This window comes from Chelonia mydas, chromosome 2, assembly GCF_015237465.2.
Source record: "Chelonia mydas isolate rCheMyd1 chromosome 2, rCheMyd1.pri.v2, whole genome shotgun sequence".
Taxonomy (NCBI): Eukaryota; Metazoa; Chordata; order Testudines; family Cheloniidae; genus Chelonia; species Chelonia mydas.
In genome coordinates this window covers 242,630,613-242,643,939 of record NC_057850.1, presented here as the reverse complement: position 1 = coordinate 242,643,939, position 13,327 = coordinate 242,630,613, and the positions used below count along the sequence as shown (strand labels likewise).

The 13,327-nt window shown below is 42.0% G+C and overlaps 1 protein-coding gene across 1 annotated transcript in view; it reads left to right on the top strand.

Moving 5' to 3' along the window:
- The first annotated feature begins 623 nt into the window (after positions 1–623).
- Positions 624–13,327, top strand: part of UBE3C (ubiquitin protein ligase E3C) — a 168,930-nt gene continuing 156,226 nt past the window's right edge. Inside the window, exon 1 of the mRNA XM_007054110.4 lies at positions 624–1,077. Within this exon, the coding sequence (XP_007054172.1) occupies positions 1,012–1,077 (66 nt within the window). The 5' untranslated portion in view covers positions 624–1,011. The remainder of the gene's footprint in view (positions 1,078–13,327) is intronic.

Genomic DNA, 13,327 nt, shown 5'->3' with positions numbered 1-13,327 from the left:
CGTGGATAACCGGGGTTCAGATCAGGGGTGCTTGGATGCGACCTTTAGGTTCAGACCAGAAGGGTCTGTCTAACCTGACATTCAGGGTTAGCAAAGGGGGGTCTGGGTACCGTGACACTGGGGTGCTGGATGAGGTGCCATGCGTTCGGGTAACAGGGATTCTGGTTCAGGCCCTGGGGGGCTGGAAAACTGAGGTGTGCCCGGGGAACAGGGGTTCGGGCAACTGCCCCTGGGGACAGTCAGGAGCCCGGCTGTGCGGGGGGAGCGGCGGCTGGTCGGCCTGCTGCGGGGGAAGAGCGGCTCTGCGGAGATGGATTTGAGGGCAGGGAGGGCCCTGACTGATGCAGCGAGGAGCCGGCCCAGCTTAGAGCACAGGCTCCCTCTATTCGGTCAGGACCCACGGCACGGCCCCCCTCGGCCATGCGTGTGGCCGGGCTGTGAGAACGGCCCGCAGGCGAGCTGCCGCCGGGCGGCGGTCACGAGCGAGGGGCGACACGCGGCCGACCCCAGCCCGCGGCCGGGCCAGGCACTGACAGGGACGAATTCCAACTCGAGGCCGGGCGCGCGCTGGAGGCAGCCAGCGCGCGTTCCCGGCGGCTGCGGCGCGCCCGCGCGCCGACTGGCTGGCCGGCGGGAGCGCGCACAGGGAGCTGGTCGGCGGCCATTTTCTCTCTGGAGCCGGCTGAGTCCTAGTGCAAGAGAAGCAGCCGAGCCAGCCCCCCTCCCCTGCACGGAGCAGTAGCTGGTGGTCAGAGAGGAGGGGGCTTGGGGAGGCGGGGGAGCGAGAGGGGCGAGTGGGGGTGTGTGGGAGGGGGAGCGGCCCCTCCTGGCTGGAGGCAGCCCGGCGGCAGCAGTGGGAGGGAGGCAGCGAGGGTGGCACCGGGGTGCCTGGGTTTGTGCCTCCCCTGGACGGGCAGCGACTGCCCCTTCCCCAGCCCCGGTCATTGCCCCTGTGCAGCGTCAGCCTGGGAGGCAGCACGGACGCCGCTCTAGATGGGATAAGCTGTAAACATGTTCAGCTTTGAAGGGGATTTCAAAACCAGGCCCAAGGTGTCTCTTGGAGGAGCTAGTCGGAAGGTAAGAAACGCGGGGGGTCTGGCTGTGGTCTGTCTGAATTATTGATCGTGTCTGATTTTCCTAGCCTGCCTGTTTTGCCTCTTGCACCCAGCGGCTGGGCCTTACAGATGGGAGCAGGTGTGACGAAGGGGTCTTAGGGGGCAGAAAGAGAAATAGCTCTCCACCCCCATGGATGATGTGTTTGCTCACTTGTTTTGATTTGTTTGTGTTTTAAATCAGGCCACGCACCCCTAAGAGCTCCAGGTGTATTCAAAAGTGATCTGATTTGTTGTGGGAACCATGCTTGGAGCAGCTAGTTTCTAGGGCTCGTTGAGTGAAGAGAGATAGTTAGGAACCTCTGTCTTTTCCTTTAAAGAAAAGTCTTCATTGAAACATACAACAAAAATCATGCGTCACTGGAATGGGGGAGGGATATACTTGTAAAACTTAAAATTAATGCAAATTCATGCGGCCTCCATCCCAAATGGCTCAGGGTTCTCAGGTCACAATTTTACTCCTTCTTCACCAAGTTGGCATTCAGATGACAAACTGAAATCAATGTATCATGTGGAGAGTAAGTAGCAGTCAGTAGGTGCTGTTGCTGTACTAGACTACTGTATCTCCCGTTTATTGCTAAAAGGAAGTTAAATGGTTTGGTTAGAGCTTGCTGATTGGGAAGGGTTATAAATAATTTAATTTGTCAGCCACAGGGGACTCTCAGACCTAAAGAGCAAACAAATTCCAAAACAGTTTTTGGAGCAATCTGATTGAAAAGGTGGGGCTCCCTTTGGTTCATCAATTAGATTTGGGTTCTACTTGTCATGATCACTGTCATGGGGGGAGCTGTTTGAGCTTTGACGTAGTGTATTTGTTGTTCAATAACATAGATTAGAATATAGATTTGGGGCTGTATATTATAATCATAGGTTTCAGAGTAGCAGCCGTGTTAGTCTGTATTCGCAAAAAGAGAAGGAGTACTTGTGGCACCTTAGAGACTAACAAATTTATTTGAGCATAGGCTTTTGTGAGCTACAGCTCACTTCATCTGATGCATCAGATGAAGTGAGCTGTAGCTAACGAAAGCTTATGCACAAATAAATTTGTTAGTCTCTAAGGTGCCACAAGTAATGCTTTTCTTTTTATTATAATCATGTTTGTTGTTCTGGGACTTTTTATGTTAGGTAGTAAACTTAGAAGTCTGGGCTAATAAGAGAAAATTATGTTACCTGATATTAAATTCACAGTGAACTTTGCTATCACAGTATTATCTGCTACATATTTTCATAAAGAAAATGTACATTAGAACTGTATTAAGTGTGTGTAACTATTCATCTGAATTATAGAGGAACTATCTTCCTCTGACACTTCTGATGACTAAAAGCCATTTATGGTCATTAGAACACATACATGGCATTACATTTTTGTATGCCAAAAGTAGAATAAATCTTAATAGGTAAAAGTGGCAATTGGCCGAGCATGCCCTTCTCTTCAGGAATATGTTTTAGGTATTTTACATCCTTTGGCATCAAATTATGATCGCTAATAGTATCACTTAGAGAATACGTTTCCTCTTCCAGAAGGGAAAAAAGTATCATAATATCTTCTGATACTATTATTTTTCTAGTTTATGTAAATTGCAGTTGGATTCCCAATCATGGTGGGAATAATATTTTATAATGTGGAATAATATTTTGTAATATGAAATAATTTACTAATATATTCTGAATTAGCGCACACAAAGGTTAAATTCCTCTAAGGGTAAAGTTGCAAGGGTAAATGTTCAAAAGCAAGGAAATGTGAAAGCCGAAATTGAGCATACATCTCTGTCCCATACAATTTACTTCTGCAATGTAATCTAGATGGGTGGGCCCCGTTGTCTTCAGTAGCTCTGCACTGATGCATGCGTCTGCCTTCCTAGATCTACTTAGTGTTTGTGTTATCAGTGGGACTACTTACTTTAGTAAAGTTAAGGTTTTCAATATTAATATGGGCATCATAGGAAGCTCTAATATAGATATGTGTTTTGAAGAAAGTACTTACAGCATTTGGTGAAGGTAATAGTTGAACTTTATTTATGTCATGTCACATGAAAAATACAGATTATCGCAATTTCTGCATAACAGGACATGCTATAGTAGATATATTGGTGTGGCAAATATTTGCATAGAGTTCAGGAATTGTGCATCTCACTATTTTTGCTGATACCACATGATAGACTTTTGTGGGGAATTTCCCCATACTAAAGGGTTACAAAATCCAAAACAGGTTTCAGAGTAGCAGCCGTGTTAGTCTGTATTCGCAAAAAGAAAAGGAGTACTTGTGGCACCTTAGAGACTAACAAATTTAAGGTGCCACAAGTACTCCTTTTCTTTCTGAAAATCCAAAACGTGTTTCTTGTGTCAACTTTTTCTGAAAGTTTGAACTGTTCTTTGGCATAAACTCTCCCCTCGCCAAGTTGTTTGTACCTTTTAAAAAAAGATACAGTTCAAACCTCTAATGCTGCAAAAGAATCCACTCGGGCAGATCCTGGCACCAGTGCAGAGCTCCATTGAAGTCCAGCCAAGCTCTGTATGGGTGCATGGTTCTGCCTACGTTGATAAAATTGCAGGATTAGGGTTCAAGTAAATGGTACTGTTTAAGTATGTACATAGACTGACTGCTTCTAAAATTAAGGCCTTGTCTGCTCTAGGAATGCTTTGCTGGTATGGTTATACTGGTATAGCTAAACTTTCAAAACGCTTCTAGTGTGGTTTCATAAACTATACTGGCATAAATATAGTTGTACTGGAGTGAATGTGTCCCACACTAGGCATTATATTGGCATAGCTATTATTAAAAAAAATTAAAAAAAATCTTACTCCCTAACTAACATCTATACTGGTACAACTTTTAGGTGTAGACCAGGCCTAAGGGACATTTTAATAGGTCAGTTTATTTGGAAGGAACATTTAGGTATTTGGGCTTAAAAGTTGATTCTTCCTGATAATAGGCCTACACTTTGTTGTACAATGGCAGGTCTTTCTTAAAGGGACATTGAGTTAAAAATCATATTTAAAAAGAGTTATTTACTAGGGTTACTAACAGCTTTCTTGATCCAAGATGCTGAATGTAATGTAATTTATCACTGTGGTTGTATAGAGTTGGCTTGGGTACTAAAAATAGACTAGTTCAGTTTTGCTCTAATCATTTTACTTTTTGATTCATGTGCATTAATATAATCTGGAATGTAATTTTTAAAGGGAAATGTTTAAATCCAGTCTTTTAATTGAACTAAAAAATCATTAATTTTTGTTTTAGATTTCATTAAACCTCTTGATTAGTAGAAAAAAAAATTGTTCCTAATGTTACAGTACCTGAGAGAGTTCCTTTGAAGATTTCAGTTGTAATTTTTTAGTAATTTTTTAAATGTTTCGTTGTAAATAAACCTGTGCCCGCATGATATCCTCTATCAAAGGACCTGCAAACACCACTGGTAGTGTTTACTTCCATGCTTAGTCCCATTGACTTCAATAGGACTAGTCATACTAGTTGTGTATTTGTTTGCAGGATCAGCTGTTATCCATGCAGAATTTATTTAGAATTAGATGACCAATTGATTTATTTTCATTTTTTGTAGTGTCTTCCTACAAATCGCACTGGTACCCTGACTTTTGAGACCCTTTGAATATCACTGTTAGTTTCAGTTTTCATTTAACTATTACAGTAAGTTTCTAGGCCTTTTCATTTGAAAGGTAGTCTTCAAACTGAAAACTGATTGTCATGGTTGAGAGTTGAAGAAAAATCCCCATAACATTCTGAGTTACTTGTGGACTACCTTCTATACCTACTGCAGAGATTGTTTTTGAGGTCTAAAAGGCTTGAAGCTACAGAACCTCTGATCTGGGGGAGGAAGAGTTGGTTTGGGAAGTGATGGGCCAAAGAATCACTTTGCTGACCTGCTGCAAAAATCTTTAGGCTGTCCTTGATTTCAGCTAAAAGCTGCTTTAAATACTTTGGATTAATGTCAGATCTACAGTACTGGCCAATTGTCAAGGTTGGTCAACTTTTACCCTCAACAGAAACTTGGGTGCTAAACCTGCAACTGCATCCATGTTGGCAAATCCCTGACCCTGTGTGGAATCCCATTTAAGTCAAAGGACTTTGAATGGGAGTAGGGACTTGCCCATGAGAGCTCTTTGCAGGGTATTGACATGGTAATGACATATTGTAATACTTGGCAGGACAAACTGTTAAAAGGGACACTGTCAATACAAGCTTATCCCAAAATGTAGAATTTGTAAAACAAACTTTTATAAAACTTAAGCCCATTAAATAGTATCATAATTTAAAAAACAACAACAAATCCAACACCTGTTTTAAAATAAATATTCCCCTGCAGTGTTTGTAACTCAGATATTTCAATACCAAAAAACTGAAAGTGAAACTGACTTCATTGGTATTTTGTCTATTTATTAAATTGATGCTTGGAGAAATGAGAAAAGTTAAAGCTTAAATAGTGTCAAGTAAATTGGGCTTTTAAAATTCTTTCAATTTGAATAATCTGAGGTTTTTAATAATGAGCTAAGAAATTTGTTCACATAATATAGGTATGACTTTTTACATTGACAACATCACTTTAAGAATGAGAATTCTTGTATTTTTTTAATAGGAGGTACACTGATAGGATCTAGAGAAAGTACTTAGGTTGCATAATATAGTCTGCACGTGGAATGACTCACTAGGAAATAAACAGAAATTGGTGAGCTAAACAGTAGGAATAAGGGCCCCAGTACTGCAATGAGATCTGAACAGGCACAAGGGTCTGCTGGAATAGATTTTATTGTGGGATCTGGATTTACAATTATATGTATCTGTAAGAATTATAGAATTGTGGGATCTGTTTGAATGGGAAAAAAAAGTGATATGTGACACAACTGGTTTGCTGATTGAAAGCTTTTCGTCCTTTCTTTCAAAAAGGAAGTCTTAAACTTATTTTATTTAGAGGTTTTCATTATATCTAATTTTTTCTTTAGAAATGCATTTTACAAGAAAATATTTTATATTGCGTTTGTAACTGCGTGCCAGATCACTGTTAAATGACTGGATCCTAGGGTTTTAGATTGTGATTAAAATTTGTGTTCTGGGTGTTGGTACCCTGGGAAAGAATTACACTGCTTTATTGTACCTGCAGACGATACAGCATTGGCAGACCCTTATGCAGAGGTGGAGTCCAGACTCCAAACTGGTATAAGGCACTGCCCATACCAATATTTCTGAAATATTGAGGCCTAAGTTTTGCAGTAGACTACACTGTTTTCCACTGCATAGATCTGGAGTTCCGAGGTAATGCTGTTCAAGTATTCTTACAATCTAACCAGGGAAACCTTAAAAACAATTTATAAATACATATATTTTCTGGGGGGTTTCTTCCTTCTACTTCATGGGGAATTTTCCTCATCCTTATATTGAAGTTACAAATTATGAAGTGATAGTTAAGGTTGCAGAAGCTATTCCATTCTAACCTGTTGTTCTCAATCCTTTGGTACTTTTTGAAAATTTGGGATGAAATTTCTAATCTTAAGGATGAACTTTTTTCTGTAAGTTTCAGAAAAATTGGACAAGATACTTAGTTATCAGGCTGTGGAAAACATACATCTTTCCAGTTTTGATATAATAAATCAAATAACATGCTGCTAAAAATTATAACCGGTTGTTTATTTATATTACAGTAGAGTCTAGAGCAGGGGCAGGCAAACTTTTTGGCCTGAGGGCCACATCGCGTTTCCAAAATTGAATGGAGGGCCAGTTAGGGGAGGCTGTCTCTCCCCAGACAGCTAGGCGTGGCCCGGCTCCTGCCTCCTATCTGACACCCCCTGCTTCTTGCCCACTGACGGTCCCCCCGGGACTCCTGCCGCCCCAACAGGGCCCCTGCCCCATCCAACCCCCCAGTTCCCCGCCCTCTGACTGCCCTGACCCCTATCCATATCTCTAACCACACCCCTGAACCCCCCTGCCCTCTATCCAACTCCCCCTGCCCCCTTACCGTGCTGCCTGGAGAACCGGTGGCTGGCGGTGCTACAGCCACGCCGCCCAGAGCACCAGGTCAGGCTGCGGTTCTGCAGCTGTGCTGCCCAGCCGCCCAGAGTGTTGCGCCAGTGGCGCGGCGCACTGAGAACAGCCGGGGAGGGGCCAGGGACTAGCCTCCCAGGCCAGGAGCTTGGGGGCTGGGCAGGAAGGTCCTGTGGGCCGTAGTTTGCCCACCTCTGGTCGAGAGCAGTGCTACTCAAAGTGGTGGTCCGCGGACCGGTGCCGGTCCGCGAGCCATCGGCTGCCAGTCTATGCGCACATTGGGGAAAAAAAAATGCCGGTCCCCCACATCAGATAGCTTGAGAAGCACTGGTCTAGAGGCTCCAGTCAGGTCAGGGCCCCTGTCTTTACTATATGTCTGTAAAGCAAAGTCCCAGCCCCAAAGAATTTACAGGCTTAAATTCAGATTGGTAAACAGGTCCATGTGGATCAATCATCATGTCCTTGTGGGCTCTCAGTGAAGTCACTGGAACTTTACATGACATCAAAGTTGCATGTGTGGATGAACTTGTAGGAAAATTACATGCATAAATGAAGGATTGAAGTCTAAGTTTAAGTTTGTAAGCAACTGGGAAGTACATATTACTCTCCTAAGAGTTGGGAATAGTGCTAATATCGTAGGGTAAAATCCTGGCCTCACTGAAGTCAATGACAGAACTTCCACTGACTTCGGTAGGACCAGGATCTCATCCCCTGTAGACCATCTCTTCGACCTTTTTAGATCCATGAACCCATAAAGTCAAGTCTTAGGGTTGGTGAAATCATTTTTTACATTACACTGGAGCATATTTTCTACAGTACAGTGGAGCAAAATGAGGAGAAGAAAATTCAAAATTAGAAATGTTTCCTTGTTTATTATGTGTTGGTGTTTCTGATGGTCACTCAATAATAACCCACCTCTGTTTTCTGAAGCATCATATCAATTGGAATCTTACAGGGTGGATTTGATTTAAATCAAATTGGTATAAATCATGATTTCAATCACTAGTCAGGAAGACTTGATTTAATCATGGATTTCTACATAAAAGTGCATTCTGGAATATGCTGCTCAAACAGTTTCACTTTTGTTTCTACTGCGGGTCTCTCCCTTCTCGCATTTATCTCCAGACTTCTTTTCCTTGTTTAGATCTATTCTGCCCCCAACAATCTTCTATTGAACTTTTTGAAACTTTGCACTTTCAGAGAGAGGTAAGGGATTGACTCTGTGTACACAAATTTGCAGAGGGACAATAGGGTTGAGGTCTGTTATTTCACACCTTTATATATATGTATTAAAAAAACATTTTTGCTGTTAACAAGCATGTTATCTCTGCAGACGCAAATCCACAGTTTGAGAACTGCAAAACTAAGCATATCTGATGGTATCTTCTGGACTGAGCACTGAGTCCCATTGGGTAGATAGAAAGATTAACCTAAATAATCTATACAGAAGCTCCTAGAACTCCATAAAATTGGGTCCATAATCAATGAACTATTGGAACTCATTTACAACATTTTTCTTAAACATTACATGAATATATTGTCTCATACTATAGAACTAGAATTTATAATCCCTATTCCATGATGATTTATCTTTGAGCTATAATGTATCTTAATGAAAATTATCTTTAGATAGGTTTTTTCCTGAAAAAGCATTTTATAAAAAAAAAAAATACGATTTTTTTTTATTTAGAAAAAAAACCATTGATTTTTATCCACCCTGGTATCTTGCTTAATACACCAGCGAAACTGCAAGCTTTCCCTTGATGTATAATGCAGTGCAGCCAGTTGTTGTGTTTTTTTTTTTTTTTTAAATTATCAACTTGCCATTTCTAGGTTTTAAAATGAACAGGAGTACTTGTGGCACCTTAGAGACTAAGCAATTTATTAGAGCATAAGCTTTCGTGTGCTACAGCCCACTTCATCGGATGCGTAGAATTGAATATATAGTAAGATTTTTTTTATATATATATATATACGCACACACACACACACACACAAGGTGGAAGTTGCTATACAAACTGTAAGAGGCTAATTAATTAAGATGAGCTATTATCAGCAGGAGAAAAAAACTTTTGTAGCGATAATCAAGATGGCCCAGTTAGACAGTTGACAAGAAGGTGTGAGGATACTTAACATAGGGGAATAGATTCAATATGTGTAATGACCCAGCCATTCCCAGTCTCTATTCAAACCCAAGTTAATGGTGTCTAGTTTGCATATTAATTCAAGCTCAGTGTCCATTTATTCTTTTGTGTAGAGACTGTCCGGTTTGGCCAATGTACATGGCAGAGGAGCATTGCTGGCACAAATCTGATATCAGAAATCATAACATTCAAAAACCGGTAGGAGAACACTTCAACCTGTCTGGCCACTCAGTAAAAGATTTAAGGGTGGCAATTATGCAATAGAAAAGCTTCAAAAACAGACTCCAACGAGAAACTGCTGAGCTTGAATTAATATGCAAACTAGATACCATTAACTTGGGTTTCAATGGAGACTGGGAGTGGCTGGGTCATTACACATATTGAATCTATTTCCCCATGTTAAGTATCCTCACACCTTCTTGTCAACTGTCTAAATGGGCCATCTTGATTATCACTACAAAAATTTTCTCCTGCTGATAATAGCTCATCTTAATTAATTAGCCTCTTACAGTTTGTATGGCAACTTCCACCATCTCTGTATGTATATATATATCTTCTTACTATATGTTCCATTCTATGCATCCGATGAAGTGGGCTGTAGCCCACGAAAGCTTATGCTCTAATAAATGTGTTAGTCTCTAAGGTGCCACAAGTACTCCTGCTCTTTTTGCAGATACAGACTAACGTGGCTGCTACTCTGAAACCTAGGTTTTAAAATGTAACTGGTGAACCTAGCGAAGGCTTTAGAACACTCAACTTCATGGCTGTATGTAATGCAATAACTTTTGAATGCCACGTCTAATCAATTCCAAAATTTTAGGGAATGTTCTCAGCACCAGTGGACAGAACCTTATTGATTTTGGGGAAAATTGAAACTGAAAGAGGAAAAATGGAGGACATATGGAGCCCCTGACATCTGAGTAGCACAGCCACATCTTTAGGCACCTCTGCAATTGTCTATAGATCAAATAACTGGTTGATGGCACCAGTAATGCTTCCCAGCATAACAATCCCACCATTTCATCTCTGCTTATCCTCCCAATAGAGTGTAACATGTTGACACCCTGAATGTCTTATCTCCCAGACAGAAAGAAGAATAATGGCAGGAGGATGTGTGGGGAATTAGGGCATGTACACAATGCCTGGCAGGGGGGAGATTGGGGGACCCTGGTATAGGAAGGTGGGGGAAAGGGGCATACAGACCTCCTTGTATGGGTAAAGGTATGATTGGGGGGCAGACAGAGCCCTGGGCACAGTGGGGGGAATAGGGGCACACAGAACTCCTGTCCCAGGAGAGACTGGAGGGAGTTGCAGGGAGTTTTTGAAATAAGGGGGGAAGGGAGAGTGGCAGACAGAGTTTTGAGGGAGTGGTGGTTGTGTGTAGTAAGCATGGCCTACAGAAGCTACAAACTGTTATCCCCTGGTATTCTAAATGTTACTTTAAAAAAGTGTCTCTTCCGCTGTAATCACTGATTTTTCTTGCTGTGAGCCTTTCTTTGTATAATATGCTCTGTCCTCTGCCTGCTTCCTACACTTCTCTGTTTCTCTGGTCTCTCCTTTAACTTTCTTGCCTGTGTCATTGTCTTCATCTGCTGTTCTGTTTTGTCTGCTCCATTTTGTCTTTGCATGTCTATTTTTTTGTCATCTTGCTTCTGTCTTTGTCCTTGTGCTTTGTCTACCTTTCTTCTGCTTAGCTCTGCTCTGCTTATCTTTTTCCTGTGCTTGATAAGTGAAATATACAGGATTCCAGATGCCTGAAGCTACTGTCTGCTTTCACTTCAAAATTTAGGACTCTTTCATGCTGTACTTTCCTGCCTCTGGGACTGCATCATATCAGGTTTTTGATTTTTCTTGACTGGTACAGCAGCCACTTGTGTGGTCATAAAGGGCTTCTGAAACTCGACTTTCCCAGGCTCAGTACACTACATCTGGAGAGCCTGCAAAAATGGTTTCTGGCGACCTTTGCTGCAGGGGAGAGTGGCCTCAGCTCTGACTCTCCACTGGAAGAAAGAATGGGTGGAACAGAGATTATTATTTATTAAGTGCTGACATTGTGCTCCATGTGGTATGAAACACACAGACACAGTCCATGTCTTAAGTGTGAAGAAGAACTGCCAGCTGGCATGTCTCTCCACTTACCTTTTTTAGGGTGCCGTGGAAAACTCATCTCTTTGCACAACTTCCCTCAGTAACAATGATTTGCAGTGTATCATAAATAATATGTAAGAACAGTCCCTCTAAAGATAGCAGTTCAAATGGGTGACATGAAGGAGAGGACAGGAATGCTGTTTTCCTGATTTTGTTTTTCACTCAATTGTTGCAGTGATTTAAACTGCACATATTTGACCTGCATATTTGATAATGGTGAAGGGTTCAAGGGTTTCTTTCATTCATAAGTCACAGAGATCTTTAAGGTTGCCAGTCTCTTTTTCTGGATTCCTTACACTCTTCCCTCCCCAGATTTATGTGTCCACTCTCCTTATCTTCTTGCTTGGGCCATAACCAGCCTAAAGACTCTTAGATTTAGACCTAAGGAGCCAAGGCAGGAACTGCAGCTGCATGCCCCCTGCATCTGAGACTTCCAAATGTGGAGCAAACATGAGAAGTACATGCTGCTGCAATTGAGAAGTGGCTGGTGGACTATCCAGCAAGGGAATGAGGTGGCAGCAGCAGCATCTGATAGATGCTCATAAATAGCAGCAATGAGGCAGAAAAGAAGGGAGATAGCATGAGGTGGAGATGATTTTGGAGCCCACTGCAGTGTTAAAACCTAGGTGACTGTCCAGTGTGCCAGTATCTCAGGCCACTGCTGTATGCCAGGGGAGGGAGTTTAGAATACCATCTAATAGCTGTCAGCAAACTAGTTGACACCCTAGATGAAAGAAGCCAAGTATGACTCAGCACCAGTAATGAGATTGCAGAAATCCACGGTTATATTAGTTTCTGACTGTCTGATTCTGTCTACTGTGATAGATTTTGTAACTGCTTAGTGCAAAAGCAAAGAAATATAACTAGATAGATAAAAATGCACTTGTAATACAAATAATTACTAAGATTTTCCCCAAAAGTTATTAGTCATAGAGCATACATGTTAGAATTGGAGTAGCTGACCTAACAGGTCTTTGTTTACTGCTTCTTTACTGAGTCAAATTTTTAAAAATGTCTTAAGTGGTGAGAAAAGGAGTACTTGTGGCACCTTAGAGACTAACCAATTTATTTGAGCATAAGCTTTCGTGAGCTACAGCTCACTTCATCGGATGCATACTGTGGAAAGTGTAGAAGATCTTTTTATACACACAAAGCATGAAAAAACACCTCCCCCCACCCCACTCTCCTCCTGGTAATAGCTTATCTAAAGCGACCACTCTCTTTACAATGTGTATGATAATCAAGTTGGGCCATTTCCAGCACAAATCCAGGGTTTAACAAGAACGTCGGGGGGGGGATAGGAAAAAACAAGGGGAAATAGGTTACCTTGCATAATGACTTAGCCACTCCCAGTCTCTATTCAAGCCTAAGTTAATTTATCCAATTTGCAAATGAATTCGAATTCAACAGTCTCTCGCTGGAGTCTGGATTTGAAGGTTTTTTGTTGTAATATCCCAACTTTCATGTCTGTAATAGCGTGACCAGAGAGATTGAAGTGTTCTCCGACTGGTTTATGAATGTTATAATTCTTGACATCTGATTTGTGTCCATTTATTCTTTTACATAGAGACTGTCCAGTTTGACCAATGTACATGGCAGAGGGGCATTGCTGGCACATGATATCACATTGGTGGATGTGCAGGTGAACGAGCCTCTGATAGTGTGGCTGATGTTACTAGGCCCTGTGATGGTGTCCCCTGAATAGATATGTGGGCACAGTTGGCAACGGGCTTTGTTGCAAGGATAGGTTCCTGGGTTAGTGGTTCTGTTGTGGGGTATGTGGTTGCTGGTGAGCATTTGCTTCAGGTTGGGGGGCTGTCTGTAGGCAAGGACTGGCCTGTCTCCCAAGATTTGTGAGAGTGTTGGGTCATCCTTCAGGATAGATTGTAGATCCTGAATAATCCGTTGGAGGGGTTTTAGTTGGGGGCTGA